This window comes from Pelodiscus sinensis, chromosome 3, assembly GCF_052426305.1.
Source record: "Pelodiscus sinensis isolate ZL-2025 chromosome 3, ASM5242630v1, whole genome shotgun sequence".
Taxonomy (NCBI): Eukaryota; Metazoa; Chordata; order Testudines; family Trionychidae; genus Pelodiscus; species Pelodiscus sinensis.
This window is the reverse complement of record NC_143054.1, coordinates 53,142,024-53,165,323: the sequence shown is the minus strand read 5'-3', so window position 1 is coordinate 53,165,323 and position 23,300 is coordinate 53,142,024. Positions and strand designations below refer to the sequence as shown.

General features: G+C 45.0%; 1 protein-coding gene across 1 annotated transcript in view; it reads left to right on the top strand.

Annotated features, from left to right (window-relative positions):
- The window catches only part of LMBRD1 (LMBR1 domain containing 1), a 169,510-nt gene that overhangs the window by 112,047 nt on the left and 34,163 nt on the right, over positions 1 to 23,300 (top strand). The window contains exon 14 of the mRNA XM_006127231.5: positions 9,889 to 9,970. Coding sequence (XP_006127293.1) covers positions 9,889 to 9,970 — 82 coding nt within the window. The remainder of the gene's footprint in view (positions 1 to 9,888; positions 9,971 to 23,300) is intronic.

The window sequence follows — 23,300 nt, the reverse complement described above, 5'->3', positions numbered from 1 at the left end:
CGTTCACCAACTAAGGAGCTCCATAAGTCTGGTGAGCTACCTCCGCGAAGGAGCGTGGGGGACAGACCGGGTACCTCTGGCTCCTTGCCGAGGCACCCGACAGAGAAGATGGGCAAGGGCCGTAGTGCCTCAGCCCCAAGTCTTGCCCGTTCCAAAGACCCGATGTGGCCTCTTTGTAAAGGGCTACGGGCGGAATCGGCACCGGCAACGGCTCTAACAGCCGTTTTACAGCCAGCAATGGCGGCCCCAGCACTGGCTGATGCCGCACATGTGCAGCCAATCTCAACCCTGCTGGCACCCATGCCAGCGGCGCCAGCTGCTGTGACCGTGCTCTCCACGGTGCCGCAAGCAACAGCGCCAACTCCGGCACCGCAGGCAAGCATCAGAACCGCACCGCTCTCTGCACCGCAGCCTCCACCGGCACCGGCACAGCTTCCTGCTCTCGCGGCACCGCTGACTCATCTGCAGGGCAGCCATTCAACCGGGGCTACACCACTTCAAACTGCACCATCTTCCCCCATTGATCATTCGGTGCCGACTAAGGCTCTATATAAGTCAAGGCATGTTCAGACTCCTTCCCTCATGCCTGACCGAGCTGGATTCTCTCCGGGACCTTGGTCACCAGCTTCATCTTACTCGGGAGCATGGTGGTTGTCCCATTATGTCTCCACTAGGGATCACTACCATAGATCACCATCATACTGTCACTACCGCTGCCACAATGAACGGCGCTATTCTTGCTATTCTCGTTCTCCATCTCGTTTTTCTGGTAGATCTCTCTCACCAAGATCCTCGAGACGCTTAAGATATTCACACTGATGGGATGCGTCCAGAGCCTACTCTTCCAGGCGCTCCCCGACTCACCGTCGGAGATATGATCATTACTATGATGACTGCCTACCTTCTCATAGCACGCGATGCCCACGATCACAATCTCCACAACCCACTAGTCCAGTGTCTCCGCTTCACGCACCTTCGGCAACGGTTCCATCAGCGCCTGCGGAGGACACTCTCAGTTTCTAATCACGACAAGCATGAGGACAACTATACCCCGAACAGATGATGATGAATGGGTCTCCGGCCAGCCATTCATCATCATCTCTGGACGATGCTGTCTTCCCTGGAGAGCTATCTCCCATGGAAGATCATAAACAATTTCAAGAGCTTTTTGCCAGGGTTGCGCAATCTCAGGGTATTCACACTACGGACATACAGCAAAAGCAACACCCTTTGCTAAAGAACTTGCAGTTGTCACAAAAATCGAAACTGACTTTGCCCTTTGACGCTATCCTGGAAATCGCAAATGATCTATAGCAGACTCCTGCTGCTGCTTTACTTACTGACAAGAGGTCGGATAAGATATTTCATAAACCAAAAGGGTATGGACTTTTTGTTTACACATCCCCAGCCCAACTCCCTCGTTATGGACGCCGCCCAATAGAGATCGAAGACGGCTCAAAATAGAAATACTGCAAGTGACAAAGGCTAAGCGCCTGGACATTTTAGGTAGAAAAGTATATTCTTCTGCCACTTCAATTTTCCGAATGTGTAATTACGCAGATCCCCTCGTGAATCATGACTTTGACAATTATTCGAAATTAGTCCCTCTTCTAGAACACCTACCAGACTTGAAGCATCAAATCTTAAGGGCAGTACAGGAGGGCTACGCGACGGCCAGAACAGCATTGCAGATCGCCCTGGACACAGCTGATGTAGCAACTAGGGCCACGGCTACTGCTGTAGTCATGGTTACACCAAGCTGCTGCTCTAAAAGAGTTGTTTAACAAGGTAGAAGACTTACTCTTTGATCGTCAGTCTCTCTTTGCCCAATCCACTGATCAAGTGTTCCACTCGGGCAAAGACTCCTGTACGACTCTTAGAACGCTTGGGATGTATACGCCTCCGTATAAGCGTAAGAGGTATATGCCCTATAACAGAGACCCTTCTCTTATGCAACATTCCGTGCCAAGCCATATGAGCAGCACAGGCCAAGACAACGCCAGCAGAAAAAAAGACAACAGCCTGTCAAAACAAATGCTCATCAGCAGGGCTGGCAACAAGTTTGTTGGCTCAGTCAAGGGACTGCGTACCACCCCTTTGTCGGGAGCATCACACAATCAGATAGCTTTATTCTATCATCGGCTGAGGCCTTATCAGCATCGCTGGTCTCTGATTTCCACCGACCGCTGGGTCAACAACATAGTTGTTTCATCCCTTTCCACTCAATTCCCCCCCCACTCCCCACCCTCCCATCCCTTTTCAGGGACCCTTCTCACAAGACTCTTCTACAGCAAGAGGTGTCTCGACTACTTACTATAGGAGCAGTGGAGAGGGTACCCATTCAGTTCCGGGGGAGAGGCTTCTACTCCCGGTATTTCCTCACCCAGAAGAAGTCAGGGGGTTGGAGGCCTATCCTGGATCTGCGTCGACTCAACCGTTACCTGCAGAAACAAATTCAAAATGGTCACGTTAGCATCTATCATTCCGGCTCTCGACAAAGGGGATTGGTTTGCATCCCTCGGCTTACAGGACGCCTATTTCCACATAGCGATCCATCTGGCCCACAGGTGATTCCTTCGTTTCGTAGTGGGTTCAGACCATTACCAGTACTGAGTGTTACCCTTCGGTCTGTCAGCAGCGCCACGGGTGTTTTCCAAAACCCTGGCGATGGTAGCTGCCTACCTTCGACGCCTCAATATCACAATCTTCCCGTATCTCAACGATTGCCTACTGAAGGCCCCGACTCGCAAAGAGGCTACATGGGCAGTGACCACCACCACAGCAGTGTTCGAGGTGTTGGGCCTCAATCAACTTCGGCAAATCATCCCTGACACCGAGTCAGGACTTGGAATTTATTGGCGCAAGGCTCGATGCACTGAGTGCAAGAGTACTTACCTACAACAAGGTTCAAGTTGATTCAGGATCTGGTGCAGACTGTGTCAATTGCTCCCAGATCCTGCATACTTGTGTCTACAGCTGCTCAGACATATGGCTGCCACCACATATGTGGTGTCACATGCGAGACTTCACCTATGCAGCCTCCAGCATTGGCTTTTCACGGTGTATACTCCGGGGGTACACACCGTGAACAAAACAGTATCCATTCCCAAACACGTCAGGACTTCACTAGCATGGTGGGACAACCCCAAAAATTTGGTATCAGGGGTCCCCTTCCACGCACAAAGGCCCGCAGTGCAGATCACAACGGATGCTTCTTTAATCGGTTGTGGGGCCCATCTGCAAGAACATAGAGTTCAGGGGCTCTGGATGTCACAAGAGTCCCTTCAGCACATAAATTTCCTTGAGCTGCGAGCTGTATCCAACGCATGCAGGCACTTCCTCCAGAGGATCCGAGGTCTTGTAGTCCACATTCTCACCGACAACATATGCACGGTGTATTATATCAACAGGCAAGGCAGGGCGCATTCACGATCCCTTTGTGCGGAGGCTATATGGCTGTGTAACTGGGCAATCCATCACGATATAACCCTGACCACATCGTACCTTCCAGGCAAAGACAATGTCATAGCTGATGCCCTCAGCAGACACCACCTTCCTCAGCACGAGTGGGAGTTACACAACAAAGTGGCTCGCGGTCTTTCCATCTCTGGGGGTTCCCGAGTATAGACCTCTTTGCCACGCGTCACAACAAAAAGTGTCATCATTATTGCTCACGAGCGGGCATCGGCACAAATTCCTTGGGAGATGCTCTCCTGCTCAATTGGGGTCGTCACTAGTTACTCTATGCGTTTCCACCTTTTCCTCTCATTCCGAGGGCGCTGGAGAAGATGGCGATGGAGGGTGTAACAGTGATCTTCATAGCACCCTTTTGGCCCCGACAGACCTGGCTGACGCAACTGTCGAATGTTGGTCGCTTAGCCATGACGACTACCAGTGCTGCCCAATTTGCTTTCTCAACGGCACGGTTCGATGGTGCATCCGAGCATCGATCGCATGCACCTCACGGCATGGCTCCTAACTGGTTCCAGCCACCAGAAATTCTAAAGGGACTCTGGAATCTGTATCCGACCTACACAATCCCACCAGAGCCGTGGGACTTAGCCTTGGTACTGGACGCGCTAACTCGTCCACCCTTTGAGCCGTTAGCATCTTGCAACTTGCGCATATTCACGATGAAAGTGTCATTCCTTCGGGCAATCACGTCAGCATGTCGAGTTAGTGAATTGGCAGCTCTTCGGGCCGATCCACTGTACACATTATTTTCTAAACAGGGGGTTCTGCTTCGCATCCATCCCCCATTCCTTCCGAAGGTAAATTCTCCCTTCCATATAAACGAGCTCATAAGCCTGCCAACATTCTATCCAAAACCTCATTCTTCGCCAGAAGACTCACGTTTACATACCCTCAATGTCAGATGAGCACTGCCTTCTATTTGCATAGAACACGCGCCTTCAGGAAGTCTTAGCGTCTTTTTATAGCTACGGCGGAGCGTTCCAAAGGCCAACAGCTCCCCACACAATGTATTTCCAACTTGATCACCTCCTTCATCACACGTTATGCCCTACGGCATGAACCCTTACCAGGACGGCCTCGCACTCATTCCACCAGAGGCATGGCTGCATCTACTGTGTACTTTAGAGGGGTACCCTTGCAGGACATATGCCGTGCAGCAACTTGGTCATCTGCTCTTACCTTTGCCAAGCACTATGCCCTTGCGAAAATATTGAAGAATGATTCAGTGGTGGCGCAAGCAGTCTTGACCACAGCACAGAGACCATAAGTCCGAAGCACACCAATAGTGCTGGACTACTGCTGTGTACTCACCTCGAGTGGAGCACCCTCGGGGACACTACTCGACGAAGAAGAGAGTTACTCACCCTGTGCAGTAACGTCTGTTCTTCGAGATGTGTGTCCCCGTGGGTGCTCCACAACTCACCCTCCTCCCTGCTTTGGAGCTTCTGTTTTATTTTTCAGATGCTTCCCGTTGGGAGGAAACTGACGAGCTGGCCCGCGCTCAGCTGTAACGGCTTGAACAGCGCGAGGCAGCAGGAGTGCATGCGCGGGCCAGCAGGGCTACTGCTAAGGAAGTTTCTCCATTTGCGGCGCCGGGACGAGCCCAGCACCTCGAGTGGAGCACCCACGGGGACACACATCTCGAACAGACGTTACTGCACAGGGTGAGTAACTCTCTTATGAAGTATAATCCGTTAAACATAAGCTGCCAAACACTATGGCCAAAAGGATTGCACTACTTCTTGATATACAACAGGAGAATCTCCATGTGGGTATAGAGGCTGTATTTCTTTGTATTAGACTTCCTGGCAGACCCTCTTTCATGTATATGCTCTCTGAATTCCCCAGTCCAATATTGTTTTCAGAGTTCACCTGTACTCCTGCCTCGCCTCCAGTACAAGTACTGTCTGGATGCACAGTAGAGCCAATATCTAGTACCTTAGTGTCACATGGCAGATGTTCTGTAAGGCAGAAGACTAGGTCCTATTTTTGCTAGTGTTTGTTCATGCTACATGAAAGATACATTTGCAGATGGCCAGAGCTGCAGACAATGGGATCCATATACTGGTCACTGAAAGGCTTCAGATACATGTTCAGCAAATGTAGTTGTCTTATGAATCTATTTGCTAACAAAGAGCAACTCCCTGAGAGAGATTAGTTGTTTGATGCCTTAGAGTCTGACCCAAGTACTGGTTGAACCTCTCTAAACTAGTCCTCTGGTCCTGCAACATCCATGTTTTGGAAGGGCCATGGATGTGGATATTCTAGGACGATACTAGACATAAGTGTAACGTCAGTATTGGGCAAATTAGTGGATAAAGATTTGGAAGGATAGTCTTGTGGTTAAAGCAATGAACCTGGACTAAGCGAAAATATGTAAAATGGTTATACTGCTAAATAATGCTACTGTTGATAAATCAAGGAAGTTGAAAGGTTCCAGAATACCTGGAGAAAACTAAATGTAGCACTGATCTTCCAAAAATGAAGTGTAATTCTAGCAATTGCCACTTACCCTATTTTTCAATGCTGGGGAGGGGGGACTAAACTTGTAGAAAATTGTTATGAAGTCTTCTATTTGGGCTCTCTCTCAGATCTATATTACCTTGGGGAAGAGATGGTAAGCCATGTGAATACCTGCTAGAGGCACGGATGCTCCAGTATGTTTCCAAAACATCTAGATCCTGGTATAGTCATTAGTCCATTACTTTAAGGTATTGATTTCCCACTGCTTAGTTTTCCACCCTTTCCTACCTGCACACTTCGCTGCTACCTGCTTCATTATCTCTGATTTTACCATGGTCTTTGGTTTACCCTAGGAAACATGTTTACCAACCCATCCCCTTCTAATAAAAAGAAACCACCTTTAAGCTTTCAATTAATTAAAAAAATCAACCAATTTATATCCTGTTTAACTGCGTCCCCTGCATTCTCTTCTCTTAATCTACACCCTTCCATATTTCTCTCTGCTTCTCCTGTTTTCATTGAGATTTAAGCTCTTCAGAGTGAGGACCACATCTATGTGTCTACTCAGTAAATAATGAAGAAAATTCTAGACAAACTGAAATCTTTGATAGAAATGCAAAATTGATGATGAAAAGTAGCATCTTTAATATACTTACATTTTACTGTGAAATAGAATTTGAACACTATTTTATGGAACTAAGACTTAGATGTATGACAGTTGACTAAAGGATAGTGAGCAAAATATTAATACAAATTGCAGTACAACTAGGGATAGTTTCTTGCAAGGCTATAGTTTGGTTCATTATTAAGCTTGGTCTGACATAATGAAATAAAATTAAGACCCTAAATTAGGAGTCTAGAAGAAATAATATAAATACAATGCATAAAAGCAAAGTAGAAGCTTCCCAGCACAGATAAAAAGATATGATCCATTCCTCAAGAAGCCTAATGAGGCAGTAATGGCTTTAGGGCAGGTATTTAAAAATTGGAGTAACATCTGTAAAAGAATGAATCTCTGCAGAAAGACCTAGCATGGTTTAAGAAAAGTAGAAAAATATGGCATACAGTCAACACAGCTTAGTTGGTTCTCATCTTGTAAGTGTTATGTGGACTGTTAGGAAACTACATAATCAGAAAAAGTATTGTCCTTGTGGATCAGCTCATGAATAGTGAGGAAGAACTGGACACCTGTCATTTGAGAGGAAGGTGGAATAATGGTGGAAAATACTCAGGCAAAATGTACTGGCAGGCTTCTATAACCAGAAAAGGAGGGCATTTTTCTTCTGTGCACATTAATCCATGTTTCTACTCTTCATCTTTGTAACTTGTAGTCTGAGGAAGTGCCTGGCTCCACTTTTGGGAGATGCTTCATTTGAGGCGTGGTGGGCTTGCAGGGGAAGTGTAATTTGAGATGTCTGATATAGAGGAGGGGTGTGTTCATACTGAGTTAAGTTGCTGTCTTTTACAGCTGAAAAGGGAACGATGTGATAGATGGAACAGTTTCAATGTAGAATGGCTGCAAGGGACAGCAAGAGGCCAGAGATAGGGTCCAGGACTGCTATAACCCCTTTCGGCTAGCAGGGGTGAAGAAAGGGACAGCTATCAACTATATATTTCAGAGAGCTTATCTGTGTGTCTGCCCCTGCCTCCCAGCTGGGGGACATACACCTCTCCCTTGGCTGTGCCCACTCCAGCAACCATGAACAGGCACTTCTCACGTGGCCCAGGCTGCTACCATAAGAGAGGGCCCTGGGGCACCTTGCATACCACGTAATCTCCATTTATGCCCCAGAACAATGATTTAAATGAAGAAAAACAAAACTTATTTGAATTTAGGACCCAAGCAACACCTGGTAAGTCTTCTAGTAAGCAAATAAAATTGAGCTTAAAAAAAGTAATTAATCTGAGGGAAAATAATTTGAAATATATTTATTTAATGAGCGGGAGAAATCTGTGAAATAAAGCTGAAAGCTCTAGTGGGCAGCAAATTAGATCCATGTTTGAGATGTCGTACAGCGCTGAAAAGAATACAATTTTATGCTGCATCGACAGGCATCATAGAGCTATACTGCTCTGGTGTACTTATGGCTAGAATATTGTATTCAATTCTGGCTATCTCATTACCAGAATGATATTGACAAATTGGAGGGAGTTCATGGAAAAGCAACAAAAATTAGCCAAAGGCTAAAGAGGTTTACAAGAAAGCAGTTAAGATTACATATTGCTCTGTTGAAGAGTTGTCTTCAAAGACATACTAGTCAATAGCTATCAGAAGGCTGTGCGATTGCCAAGGAGCAATTGGAATTTAAGTCAAAGTAGAACAAGGAATGATGGAATACATTTGAAGGTAGAATGTAGGCTGAATATCAAGGAAAATTTCCTGAAGTTGTAGTTTCTTAATCGGCTGAACATTCATCAAAGGAAGTGGTGAAATCCTGTTCCTATAAGGATGCTTACCACTAGGCTTGGCAAATAATTAGAAAATATTAGAGGAATAGTTCTCAACTGATTAATTAGATCCTATAATTGATTTGTCTCCAATTTTAATGTGTCGTGGTATGATATGCATTAGACTACGAATACTGGACAATTAGATAAAAAGGAATGATCTGTATTATAATTCAGAGCTAACAGTGTTTATCTGGATTTAAACAGGTAGTCAGGATTGAACCCAAAATGTAATGCTGTTTTCACATACAGGTTGGACCTCCCTCATCCGGTACCCTCGGGACCTGACCAGTCCCTAATGAGGGGATTTGCTAGACCAGAGGAGGTCCCTCCCAACATGGTCCGTGCTGAACTCCTGGCCCTTGTTAGGGCTCCAGCCCAACACCACTGCTGCCTGCCCAGCCATAGATCCCCATTCTGGAACTCCCAAGCTACTGTTGCTGGTCCCCGAGCTCCACGGCTGGAGCTCTGCAGCTTTTGCTGGACCTCAAGCTGTGCAGCCACTTCTGACCCCTGCTACAGGGGCAGAACTCTCTGCTGCACCGCCTCTCTCTCCACGTCCCCTCTCACCCCACATGGGGCTGCCAGCTAAGTCACCAGTCCCCCTGCCATACCCCTGTCCCACGGCCTGACCTCCTTATACCTGGGCTCTGTGGTTCAGGAACATCCCCGGTCCTGCTGGACCACAGATTTTGCCAGACTAGAGAGTCCTAGTTGAGGGAGGTACAATCTATATTAAGGTAGTGTATATATATTTCAATACTGCAAACTATGTAAGTATATTGTATCCCCTGACTTAATTTTTAAATTATATTGGCTATAGATCATAGTCACAGTAAGTATTTTGTGGTGAACACTCAAACTGCAGGAATCCACACTAAAAAACACAGCCCCAACATTTTCAAGTTTGTAGAACTATGTTAAGCTCCAAAATACATATTTAGTAGCCTAACATAAGTGGTCTAAAATTTCAGTGATGGTGAATCTGTTCAATTCTAGTTGGCATTGCAGGATTTTGACGACGCTCAAAACTTCTGAAAATAAGCCTGTATGTGTAAAACTTGGCTTCAATGTCTGTGCAAGGCAGTAACCACTTGTGCAGAGCCTTGCTGAATTTTGCAATCCATCATGTACTTCAGCACTTGTTTTATCTTGTACAACTGTGTGTTTATTAGATCCTTGCGTGTGCAGTCAACTTGTTCAATATTTTTAAGAATTCAAATGTCATCAACTAAAGCTTAATTGTGGAAAAAAATCTTGCAGCAATTTATGCTATTAAATTATTCTATAACTCTTCATAACCTGTAAATCTTGGAAAATAAACTGTAGAATGCCCAGATTTAAGATGCACTGTAAGGTTTTTTTCAATCACTTTTTGTCTTGTAAGGAGTATCTTGCAAATGAAATTTAAAACTTGTCTATAAAATAGAGCTTTGTCAAACCATCACATTGCATAGTGATATTGAACATGTTATTTTCTGACATGACATATTCTTCATGCAGCATAATAGAACACTTGTTGATGGCCAGCCGGGGAATGTTACAACATATGTGCCTAAAGACTGTGATGCAGACGCCCCAGAAGGTAAGAGGAAACTAAACTTTTTTAAAAAGGGCTCTACAGGTGATCCTGGCAATTAAAGACTTGCCTGTCAGTACCGAGCAAATTAGTTGAAATTATAGGAAAGAATAAAATAGATGAACATTTGTTGGTGAAATGTCAGCCTGGTTTCTGTAAAGGGAAATCTTGCCTTACTAATGTTCTAGGGTTCTTTAAGAGGGTCAGCAATCATGTGGACAGGGGGATCCAGTGGATATACTGTATTTAGATGTCCAGAAAGCCTTTGACAAGGTCTCTCACCAAAGGCTCTAAAGTAAGTTGTCATGGGATAAGAGGGAAAGTCCTTTCATGGATTGATAACTGGTTGAAAGACAGGAAACAAAGGGGAGGAATACACGGTCGGTTTTCAGAGTGGAGAGAGGTAACTAGTGGAGTCCCCCAAGGGTCTGTCCTGGGACCAATTCTATTCAACTTATTTAGAAATGATCTAGACAAAGGGGTAAAAGGTGATGTGGCAAAATGTGCAGATACCAATCTACTGAAGATAGTTAAGACCAAAGAACACTGTGAAGAGCTTCAAAAAAACTCACCAAACTAAGTGATTGGGCAACAAAATGACACATGAAATTTAACGTTGATAAATGTAAAGTAATGCACATTGGAAAAAATAATCCCAGCTACATGTACAATGTGATGGGGAGTAATTTAGCTACAACTACTCGAGAGAGATCTTGGAGTCATTGTGGACAGTTCTCTGAAAACATCCTTTCAGTATGCAGCTGCAGTCAACAATGTTGGGAATAATTAAAAAAGGGACCGAGAATAAGACCGAGATAATCTTATTGCCTCTATGTAAAACCAAGGAGCACCCACATCTTAAATACTGCATACAGATGTGGTCGCCTCATCTCAAAAAAGAGATATTGGCATTGGAAAAGGTTCAGAAAAGGCCAACAGAAATTATTAGGGGTTTGGAACAGGTCCCATATGAAGAGAGATTAAAAAGACCGGGACTTCTCATTTTAGAAAAGAGGAGACTAACGGGGTGGGAGGGGGGAAGAGGTGATATGATAGATGTCTATAAAATGACTGGCATGGAAAAAGTGAATTAGGAAATGTTTTTTACTTATTCCCACAATATAAGAACTAGGGGTCACCAAATGAAATTAATAGGAGCAGGTTTAAAACAAACAAAAGGAAGTTTTTCTTCACTCAGGGCACAGTCAACCTGTAGAACTCCTTGCCAGAGGATGTTGTGAAGATTAGGACTTTAACAAGGTTAAAAAAGAGCTAGGTAAATTCATGGAGGGTTAGGTCCATTGATGGCTATTAGCCAGGATGTGTGGAAATGGTGTGTCTAGCCTATGTTTGTCTTAAAATAGATGACAGGTGAGGGATCGCATGATTATTACCTATTGTGTTTACTCCCTTGGGGGCATCTCATTTTGGCTATTATCTGCAGACAGGATACTGGGCTAGGTGGACCTTTGGTCTGACCCAGTATGGCTTTTCTTATGTAGGTTTTTTTGTTCCGTACTCCAGGCCCTTTAAAATGCTGCCGGCACACTGTAAGGCGCACTTTGGGTAGCACTGAGGAAAGCGTGGCACTCTCCAGGTAGCACTGAACACTGAGTTGCCTAGCCCCAACCCTACCCCTTCCTCCCAAAGGCCCACCTCTTCCGAAGGCAAGTTCCCCACCACTCCACCTTGCCCAGGGGCACACTGAGTCTGTCGGGCCCTGCTGGTTGTATCATGGAAAAGAATCAGTAACTTCATTATGTTTGTGTATACTGACACAAGAAATCACTGAAATTTTATTTTCTTAAAAATTTGAGCACTTGCTCAAGTTTTAGTGGTTATGTCCTTGGTTTTAGGATTGCTTACAGAAAGCAGAAATGTTGACAAATTGACAACGTAGTAGGTTCTAATTTGTGGAAAGAAGTCTACTTTGTAGAATATGAATCCTAATGCAATGCATTTTAGTATAGACAGAAGCAGGGCTCGACAAATTATGGAAAACCCTACTCACCAGACAAAGGGACTCTCCACCCTCTCCCCCCCCAAAAAGTGTTTGTTTAATGGCATAAAGGCCTAATAAGAATAAGAACAGTTATTACTAATATGTTATTAAATATCACCCAAGTGATTAATAAATATCTTATAAACTTCTACCTTTCCCTCTGCTGCCATGTCTCCTCTCCTTTCTCCATCAGCTCCCCTGGTGGGTGCTGTCCCCCAACCCCTCACCCTCCTCTGCTGTCCTGACTCCTGCCCTTCTTGCTGCCCTCAGCCTTCCTGAGACCTGCCCCCCTTCATCAGCCCTTCTCTCCCCCCTGTGCCCACTCCTCCAGTAGCCCAACTCTGATCAAGTGAGCTACCCCTCCTTATCCCTTCTCCTAACACCTCCCTCTACACACCTGCCCTGCCTCTCTCCTCTGATGCTGGTCCCTCCCCTGCAGGTGTCTGCCCTTCTGCTTCACCTCCGGAATCTCCTGGCACCTGTACCCTCCTGGTTCCTCCCCCTTCCCTCACTGCCCCTGCCCCTTTTGCCCTCTTTTTCCCTGATACCCACCCCCTCAGCACTCTTTCAAGCCTTCTCCCAGCACCTCCCCCACCTCCTTCTAGCCCTTAGTGCCCTTAACCTCTCCTCTTCCAGCACCACCCTGTTTCTTCCCCCCACACTGACACCTTCCCTCCTGCCCTTTTCCTCATTGTCTGCACTTGGCCCCCTGGGTTTTCTCTCTCCTGCACCCCTGTCCCTTGGTGCTTTCCCCTTTCTTCTCCTCCTCCTCCCCTCCCCTCAGCACAAGCCCCTTCCCCCAGGGCCAAGCAAAACATCCCCCCCCCACACACTTTTTTGTTGTCTTTTACACGTTTGTGTTTTGCAATGGGTTTTTTGTTTCTTTTCATTTTTGTCCCAGCATTTTAGCCCTATAAATAGCCAGTAGCATTTTCATTCATTTTTTTCCATGAAGGCAAAGGCGCTTCAAGTGAACTTCCCCTTTTACTCGCTGCTGGGTCACAGCAGCCTTTTCCCTGCCCTGTCCAGCCCCTCCCTATGGACAAGCACTCTTCACTCCCAACCCACAGGGGAAACAGGGTGCAGGGACAGCACAGAGCCAGAGGGGTGCAGGGAACAGTGGGGGGAGATGACGGGTGGTGCGGGGAGCAGGAGGCACAGAGGCAGAGGGACACAGGGATCAGGGGGAGCAATGTGCGGGGTGCGGTGGAGGCACAGGGAATGGGATGCGGGGAACGGGAGGGGCAGAGGGATCAGGGTCTGGGGCAGTGCAGGGAACGGGCAGCACAGAGCGGGGGAGAGCAGGGATAGGGGAGAGCGGGGTGCAGGATGCAAGGGTGGCGCAGAGCCAGAGTGAGAGCCAGGGATCTGGGGTGCTGGGGCGGCATGGGGAATGGGCGGTGGGAGCCAGATGGGGTATGGGGCAGGCACAGCGAGCCGGGCAGTCGGCAGGGAGTGGTCTCTCGCCAGTGACGGGCTGGGGCCATGGCAGGGCCAGAGCCGGTGGTGCAGGGCCTGTTTCCGCCGTGCGCCACAGCCAGCTGCCGGGGACACGCAGCCAGAGCTAAGCTGCTGCGGCCCTTTAAAATCGGCGGGGCCACGTCATGCCAGCATCCTGGCATCTGCTGGCGCTCCGCCTCCTCACGCCGCAGCCCAGCTGAGAATCGCCGTGGTTCCCTCTCCCCAGCAGTGCTCTGCTCCTCCGCCGGCTGGCGGATTGGATGGGGCCGCACCGCCTGTAGTGTGGGCTTCAGCCAGCCCATTACAACGGCCCACCAGGCCAGTCTGTCTCTGCACTCGCCAGCTGGTAAAATTTACTTGTCACAGGCGAGTAATTTGTCGAGCCCTGGACATAAGGATCTAACTTAACAGCTGTCCAACTCATTTCAATAATATACCCTTTAGAAAACTTTTTTCAAGGTTTACATCAATTTCTGAAAGGGGATATGTAAATGACTGGGAGCAGGAGGAGAATGCAAGAACTGTAATGCTAGCAAATCTAAAGCACATTTTTTACAGTGAAAATATGATAGTCCTATAATTTCATAGGATTGTAATTGTAAATGTTTTCTAATTTAGCAAAAGTATGTATAAGCGATCTGAGAAATGTTAGAGCTGGAAAAAATGTCAGTCTGCTTTATAAAAAAATTCATGCCCCTTAAGCATTTTAGCAGAGATCCTGGTGGATTATACATCACTAACAATTTATAGTATATACTGGATGTTTTTCTGATATATTCTAGAAATTATTTTAGGTGAGTTGTATGTGCTATGTTATATTGGACATCAGACTAGATTATCAGTGGTTCCTTCTGGCCTTGGAATCTATGAAAAACTCTGAAGTTTGAGTTCTTGAACAACTTGTTTTTGAGGCCACAGTTTTTGCACTTTGAAAAACCAATGACTTCATCAAAATCAGCAAAAATCTATTTATGGTCATCTAAAGTAATCCATGAATTTGCAGGAATTTGTGCTCTAATTTTAGAGTACTTTTTCTGTGATGTAAAAACTTGCACAGGTTGTTGACGAGAAGGTTGAACAAAGGGGGGGAAGTGTGTGTGTGGGGGGGGGGGGAATACTAAGCACAAAAAAGTATAAAGCTTGTCAATAATTGATAGAAAAGATATAGGTTTGCAATTTTCCATGTATAGTACTAACCTTCTTATCCAGCCCTTGAATATCCAGAAAACTAACTGGCATCTCCCGGTAGACGGCAGTACAGTTCCCTATTTGGTTAATGGAAAATATTCCAGTAGCCATCTGACACTGTTTTCTGGCACTTGAGGAAGTCTTATTTGTAAAGTTTCAGCAGTAAAGGCTGTACTTGTCCTACCTGTGAGTATAGTTCTGCTTCTGAGTACAGGCAGTCCCCGGGTTACGTACAAGATAGGGACTGTAGGTTTGTTCTTAAGTTGAATTTGTATGTAAGTCAGACCTGGTACATATTGTAGGGGAAACTCTAGCCAAACATTTCTCCAGAGCTCAGTTTTATTCTCCCACACCTCACTTCCCTCAGTCCTTTATTCTCAAGCTGAGGCGTCTGCTATGCTTTCTTCCCTAAGTCGATGTCCTGATGATCTGGCTTCCATTATCTTTTTGGATTTTTCATTATGATGGATCAGCTTAGACCAGTCCTCTTTAGCGACCTATTCAGTCTGCTCAGAGAGCTACGCAACACACACACGTTGACCCACCTGTGGCTGGGTCTGCACTACAGACCTACGTGAGTATAACTATGTCACTCTGGGATATGAAAACTATATCAAGCACCATATCAAGGGAAGACCTCCTCCCAACAGACATAGCTACTGCTTCTCTGGGAGGTGTATTAATTACACTGAGAGGAGAAGCTCTCCCATTATAGAAGGACCATCTTCAGTAAAATGCTACAGCTGTGCTTCAGTAGCACTGTACATGAAGACAAGCCCTACATCTCTTAGCCAGTCCTGAGAGCAAACCATGTTTTCCTCCCTGGGTAGCAACACAAAATATATGGGAAACTGAGGTAGATATAGGGTTCATAAAATTACCAAAATTTTCTACTTTGACACAGTCGTATTGCTTAATGCAGCACTACCAAGTGCTTGGATACCATGTTGATAAGCATAGTACGAGAACATATACAGAACTGGATATCAAAAGTTAACTATCAAAAACTGATTTTAATATCAAGATGATAGGACAGGACATTTAGCTGGCTTGCTTGAAAAAAATATGGCAAAGACATTTTTAATTAGTTGCTGCTGCTTATCAGACAGAAAATGAATGAGTCAGGATTAGTTGATAATGCTGTGGAAATGGCTAATTGTAACAAACTGTCCAGCATTTGGGCAATTGTCACTAGGACCAAGGGAAACCCACTTCTCACCTAAAACCAGATTTGAATATAACGTGTCCAAAGAAGATGAGATACTGACCCTCCTTCCAGCCGATAGCAGCGGGTGTTGGAGCTGCTCAGGGGCGTCCTCAGGACCAATGGACCCAAAGCTGGTGGGGCGGGGTGCCTCCCCCACTGTCGCCGCCTCCCACGGCACGGGGTGCGCTTCCCCTGCGGCACTCGGGGAAGCGCCGGTTGAACCGCCTGTCAGGCGGCGTGTCTCGGCGGTCCCGCCGCCCACGTCCTCCGCGGCGAGAAAAGCCGCTCTGTGTCTCCCTGGTCTGCTGGGGGGGCACAGCTAGTGCGGGGTTGCCTCACCCTGTTCGTAACTAGGCATCCGACATAAGTCGGATTGACGTAACCCGGGGACTGCCTGTATAGCACTGTGGCTAGCAGTAAATCCGCTACAGGCAAAGGACAGAAAACTGGGTTCTGATCATAACCCAGAAATTGGTCCTAATTAGGCATCTTGAAAGCGAAGAAAACAGCAGCCAATTGATGCAAGAGTTTAGTGTTGGCGTCTCAATTATCTGATATTAAGGTGCAGAAGGAAGAACTCATGACATTTGTGTCAGGTGCTGAGATGAGCAAAGCAGTTGAGGAATGCAATACTTTATTCAAACCAATGTTGGAGCAATTAGACAACATGCTCTATGACTGGTTTTCCTTAAAGTAGTCTGAGGGAGCTCCAATTTCCCATCCAATGCTGACTGAAAGATCAAGGACTTTTTTCAGCAGATGGAAATGACCAAGATCTGTGTTTTTTCTGATGGTTGGATAGCATGTTTTAAGATGCTAAGTGGTATTAGAAGGCTTGATTTCTGTTGAGAGAGATAGTCAGCTGATCATGAGGCTAGAGAAGAATATTGTATGTTGAATAAGCCGCTTTGGGAGTATGGCGTAACCTCAGAGAACCTCTACAATGCTGATGAGATGGGACCCTTTTTGGATTGCCTGCCATCTTCAACTCTTGCTGGTACAGGTGAGGTCCATGTGTCTGGATTCAAGAGGAACAAGGACCATATCACTCTGCTTATGTGTGCAAATGCTACTGGCGCACACACAATCAAGCTCCTAGTGGTTTCAAAATTCAAACAACCTAGAGTATGAAGAGTAATGCCCATCTACCAGTAGAGTACAAGGCCTAGCTTACTACATGGATGGACAAGGGCATATTTTTGTATTGATTTTATCATGTCTTTGTTCCTGCTATGGAAGAGCACCTTCAAGAACTTGGAGTGCCAGAAGACACACAAGTTATTCTGGTTTTAGATAACTGTCAAGCTCACCTTCCTGAAACAGAGCTCGCGTCTGGCAATATTTTCATGGTCTTCCTGCCTGCAGATGTCACCTCCCTTATTCAGTCAATGGATCAGGGAATTATTCAAAACCTGTAGTCCTCTACAGAAGGGATTTTGAGGAGCTTCTCAGCTCTGAAGGGATGAGCCTAGATATTCAGTCATAGTACAGCATCAAGGATGCTTCAATGTGGCATGTGCCTGGTCAGCTGTCAAGCCTACAACTTGAAAGAGCATGGAGAATATTGTGGGTGGAAGTGATATTTGTGGAGGGGGTCCTCTGATGAAGAATTTCAAGACTTCCACATCAGACTTAAAAAGGAGAGCACTATGAAAGTTACTTGATGATGTTCAAAATGGTGACTCCACAAATCCTTTTGAGTCTCATAAAATCTGTAGTAATTCTGATCCACTCATATGCATTGGGAAAAGAATGTAGAGAAATGCCAGAGCCCCGAACTTAGTGCTCAACTGATTTTTTTTTTTCTTTCTCTAATAGATGTTCCATCTTACTGATGGAAGAATTTTTATTTTAAATTGTATTGATTAAAAAATCAGAGCATTGACAACAGCTTACAAGTGTGTGACAGTTTTGGTACAAGTTGAACCTCTTTTAATCCAGAACCCTCGTGACCTGACTGGTGTTGCCGGACCACAGGAGGTCAATACTGTCTCGCAGCATTAATACTACCACTAATTGCTGGACTTTTAGAAGACAATTGGGGGTAAAGTAGAGCTATATATCAGCACAGAACACAGATCCAGGACTCGTGGCTGTAAACCAACTGTATGGGACCACAGGAAACTGGCCACACCCGTAAGTGGACATCTGGTTAACTAAAATGATGCTGGAGAATGGATATTTCCAGACCAGAGACTGCTGAATTAGAGATTCAACCTGTAGTTTAATTTCTGAAAACTACTTAATTAGAATCCCTGAGGATCTGCATAATTTTTTTAATAAATGGTTTATCCAAATAGTATTAATGTGGACCATAAACTAGAGATGTAGAAACATAAACGTGTAAAGTGTTACCTAATGAACCTGGGCTCATCAGTTAACTTTCTTGGTTACATGCCGTCTTCCCCAATCCCATGGGACTTCGTTTAAAAACTCGGTACCCAGAGTGCATCAACTCCAGGGGAGCCACCTTCCCTTCACCCCATGTGTAAACATGTAACTGCTGAAAATTTCAGCAATTACACATTTACCTGAATAAATACATTTTAATATGAATAAACAAAATAACACATCTCTCAAACATTTACATTTATCTTATATTTTGACATTGTCTTTTTAGATGCAAGTATTTTCTCCATAAACATTTCAAATTAGTATAGCATTTATAGTATTATTCATGTTTTTCTGCAAATACATAAGTGTATAGTGACCTACTCAATTATAACCACTATTCAGATGTACATGGGATGAAAGCCCTGCTGATTTTATTTCACTGAAATAGTATTTTTCTTCTCAGTAGAATGAGCAAAGAACAACCTGACACAGATCATGTTGTTATGGCAACTAATCTTTTTCTAAAAATAATTTCTATATTGTTAGAACTTTAGTTGCCTTTAATATGGAATTCAGTTTACATTTGTTTCTAACTAGTATTTTGCATGCTGAAAAGTACAGGTTGTTTATCCCATATTTATTTTAAAGATATAAATGTTAATACAGTCTGCAAAACTGTCAAATCTTTGTTAGGTTCAGAAGCTAATGGATAGATAATTTTAGCTTATACTGTATTTGAAAGCCTTATATGCTCAAGCAGTTGTCTGATGTATAGTCTGATAATTTCTAATACTCAAACTAAGTTAATTTATATGTCATAGGAAAAAAGGAAAGTTGAGGACAAGAGAAATATAATAAATGCAAAATTGTATATTCCATCAGGTAAGAGAATCTTGATCTGTACAAAAATTCCGTAGCACAAACATATACAGTGCATTAATGATCCATTTACTTGTTTAGCCTGAGAACAGACAATCATTAATTGTCTGTAAAACAAAGATTTTTTTTAATCTAAGATACATTTTAGTATCTTAGGGTATGTCTACACTACCCCGCTAGTTCGAACTAGCGGGGTAGTGTAGACATACCCTCAGTGTGTTTATAAGAGGGAAATATTAATGATAATGCTTCAGTAGAGTTTAGAGATAATTAAAGCAGTTGTCTGATTGTAGCTTTGATAGAATTTATACTTTTTAATGCAGTGGTAAATTAGAATATTAGGTCAGTCTATCTGTACTTCCTGTGATAATTTCTTGCTGCTGCAGTCTAGAGAGCAGTTTACTCTGTTTTTACAACTGTGTAATGTTCAGTTTCCTCTTCCTTGGTTTTAATGCATTAACCAAAATGTGTATTTTTCACCTTTTTGGTTGGAAATCTGGCCACTTAACATGCTACATTTTTTAGTAATCTGTGCAGCATTTATATAACTCCTGAGGAAATTCTGCGTGTGTGCGCACGCACGCACCCGCCTACCTGTGCACAATATTTTAAAATTGTTATTGGGATGGGATATGGAGCTTGAAGTGGAGAGAGAGCGCGAGCACACTGAGGTGAGAGGGGTGGTCTCTGGGAGGGAAGGTGCATGAGGGGGTTTGGGTGCCTACCTGACATCCTACTTCTAATGGCAAGTGGGGTTCACATCCCCCACGGCTCCCAGGCACCTCTTGCATTAGCCATGATTCGTGACCAATGGGAATACCAGGAGGAAAATCCTCCAGACAAGGGCTTTGCTGTGTTGCTGTTTTCCCAGCTTGAGAGGGTGAGAAGCAGCAGTGTGCAGAGCTACTTTCACCTTCCCCTGCCAGGCAGAGCCCATGGACTGAATCTAGCCTGTGGCTTTCCTGGATCCAACCCACAAGTCTCAGGACGCCACCTCCCCACCCCACTGCAGCAGGGAGCCAAGGCTGGCACTCTAGCCATGTGGGGGTCCGAATCCTGGCTGTTCCTGGATCAGACTCCTGTCTTAAGTAGGCTTCAGTGTAATAAATTCTGGTTCCCTCACATTCAATGGGAGTTTTGACTCCAATAGTATTTCACTGAATAGATATATTAACATAACACATGGAAATTATATTTGAGATACTGTACAGGCAGTCCCCGGGTTACGTACAAGATAGGGACTATAAGTTTGTTCTTAAGTTGAATTTGTATGCAAGTCGGAACTGGCTCCAGATTCAGCCGCTGCTGAAACTGATCAGCGGCTGACTACAGGAAGCCCTAGGGAGAGTTGCTCTGCCCCTGGCTTCCTGGAATCAGCCGCTGATCAGTTTCAACAGTGGCTGAATCTGGACTCCTGGGACAGAACAGCTGGGGCACTGCCGGGTAGGTCCCCGCAGGACCAACCCGGCAGCACCCCAGCTGCTCTACCCCAGGCGTCCCGCAACAAAAGCCTGGTCTGCTGGGAGGGCGGGTGGGCGCACTAGCTGCGCCCCCTCCCTCCACAGCAGATCAGGGAGACCCGAGCAAAGCCACGGAGGTGCGCAGAGGTCCCACCACCAGTGCGGCTTTGCTCCGGGGCAAAGGAGCAAAGCCGCAGAGGCAGGGGGCCCCGCCGCCTGTGCAGCTTTGCTCCGGGGCAAAGGAGCAAAGCCGCACGGACGGCGGGGTCCCGCCGCCTGTGCGGCTTTGTTCAGGTCTCCCTGCTGTGCTGGGGAGTCCCCCCAGCACACCAGGGAGACACGGAGAAGCTTTTTTTTGCCCCGGAGGACGTGGTGGCGGGACCGCTGCGCTCTGGGCGGTCCCGCTGCCCGCGAGCTCCGGGGCGAGAAAAGCCCCGTTCGTAAGTGCGGATCCGACATAAGTCGGATCCGCGTAAGTTGGGGACTGCCTGTAGTAGAATTTTTTTTTCCCACTGCTTTCTGCTCTATTACGACCTCATTCAAAGCCCAGTGAATACAGAGTAACTTTGGTAGTCTTCAATAGACTTTGCATTCAGCCCTTTAGAGGTCTTACCATCCTGCTTTCAAACCAGTGAGCAAAGTGACACTATTATTGCCTTACTGTAACTTCCTGTATTTTCTTCAACTTACAACTAATTTTCTCTATATTGTATTTGGGGATACTCTATAGATAATATAAAAGATTTTTTTAAAGACTGTACACTAGAATATTAGATTTTTCTACCTTTAAAAAGGTAGTGCAGTGCTTTACATATCTTACAAAAGGGCGTTATCTGTGTATTCTGCATGTACACGTGATATAGTTCAGTCACACTATAATAGAAATATAGGGCTGGAAGAGACATTAAGAATTCATTTACTCCATTCCCTCATGCTGAGGCAGATTCAAGAATATCTAGAGCATCTCTGGCAAGTGATTGTCTAACCTGTTCTTAAAAATTTCCATTGATAAGAATTCCACAACCTGCCTTGGTAAACTACTCTTATACATTACTGACCCCTGTGGAATCCTACTATATATGTTATTCCACTTCGTTATCAAACCATTTGATGATTACTTTTTTAGGCAGATTTTTTAACCACAATATTCACTCACATAAGTAATTTAAACTAGATTACATTTCTCTGTTTTGCTTAGACGTTTTGTGGGACTGTCTCAAGAGTTTTACTGAAATCAAAATATATTACATCTACTGCTTCCTTGCTGCCACCACCATCCTCTAGGCATGTGATTCTACTAAGGGATGACTGTCATGTTGTTTTATAATCTATTGTATAGTTTAGAAACCTCCTATCTGTCTGTTCAAGAACTCCTTTAAACAGGAAGATCTAAGACCACCAAATTTGGCACGCAGCTTCCTCTTATAACTAAAAGTAAGATAAGAGTTTTGTTGTGCCAGGATAATGGGATGTGCCTGGAATTTAATTTTCCTCATAAAATGCAAATGAAGGGGTCTGGTAAGAAAGCTGGTTATACTGTAAAATGACCATAGGGGCAGAAAGGGGCCAGAGGTGAGGACTGGGACAACTATAATGCCATGTGGTTGGCAAGAGTGAAGAAAGGGATAGCTATCTACTATGTTTCCAAGTTTTTCTGTTTGCGTATCTCTGTGTCTGCCAGTTTTGTGCACTGCAGCTATAACTTCCAGGGACAGGCACTTCTCACCTGGCTCCAAGCTTCTGCATTGAGAGAGGGCTGCAGTTATCCTCTCTTCCCAGGGCAGCCAGCATACTGAATCCCTAATCCTCACCCCTACCCTATAACAATGATTTAAATGAAGAAAAATAAAATTTGAGTTGAGGACCTGAGTAATGTTGCATAAACCTTCTAATAGGTTATAAATATAAACAAGTTGTCCTAAGCAACAAGACAGTTTCTCTTTCTTATACTTGTACTCCTGCCTTGATATTGCAAAGTTATTACTAGTATTCTTGTATTTGATATATTTTAGAGACACTGAGGACAAATGTTTGGAATGAGATTTTTGAGCAAGACTTTGGAGTACTAGAAGCAATTTTTAATTCTTAAGATTCAACTTTTTAATCTTTGTCATCCCCTCATCCCCCGCCCAAAAAACCCACGCCCCTAGGCTATGTCTAGACTGCAGGCTTCTTTCGAAAGAGGCTCTTTCGAAAGCCTCTTTCGAAAGAGCCTCTTTCGAAAGATCGCGTCTAGACTGCAGGCGGATCTTTCGAAAGAGAAATCCGCTTTTTCGAAAGAGAGCACCCACCGAGTCTGGATGCTCTCTTTCGAAGACTGCCTCTTTACATTGAAGAACGCCTTCTTTCGAAAGAGGAACTTTCGAAAGAAGGCGTTCTTCCTCGTAAATTGAGGTTTACCACCATCGAAAGAAAAGCCGCGTTCTTTCGAAATAATTTCGAAAGAACGCGGCTTGAGTCTGGACGCAGGGGAAGATTTTTCGGGAAAAGGCTACTTTTCCCGAAAAAACCCCTGAGTCTGGACACGGCCCTAGTGCTCACTACTGTACATACTGTCAGTAAGGTTTCTCAGCTTGTGAGCTATGACAACTTCCATGATTTTCCCTTTCTTATCCTTTCTATTAAAAACAATTCCCAGTTTCTGTCCCTCTTTGTCATAAAGATGGTATCAAATTTGAGAACGGAATATAAACAATGCAATGATGCCTGTCAGAGTCTGCAGGTTTACAATAGCACTGTGCTTTAGATATGGCCCCATTCATCTCACTCAATTCAATACAGAGTCACATTCAATGGCATCTGGCA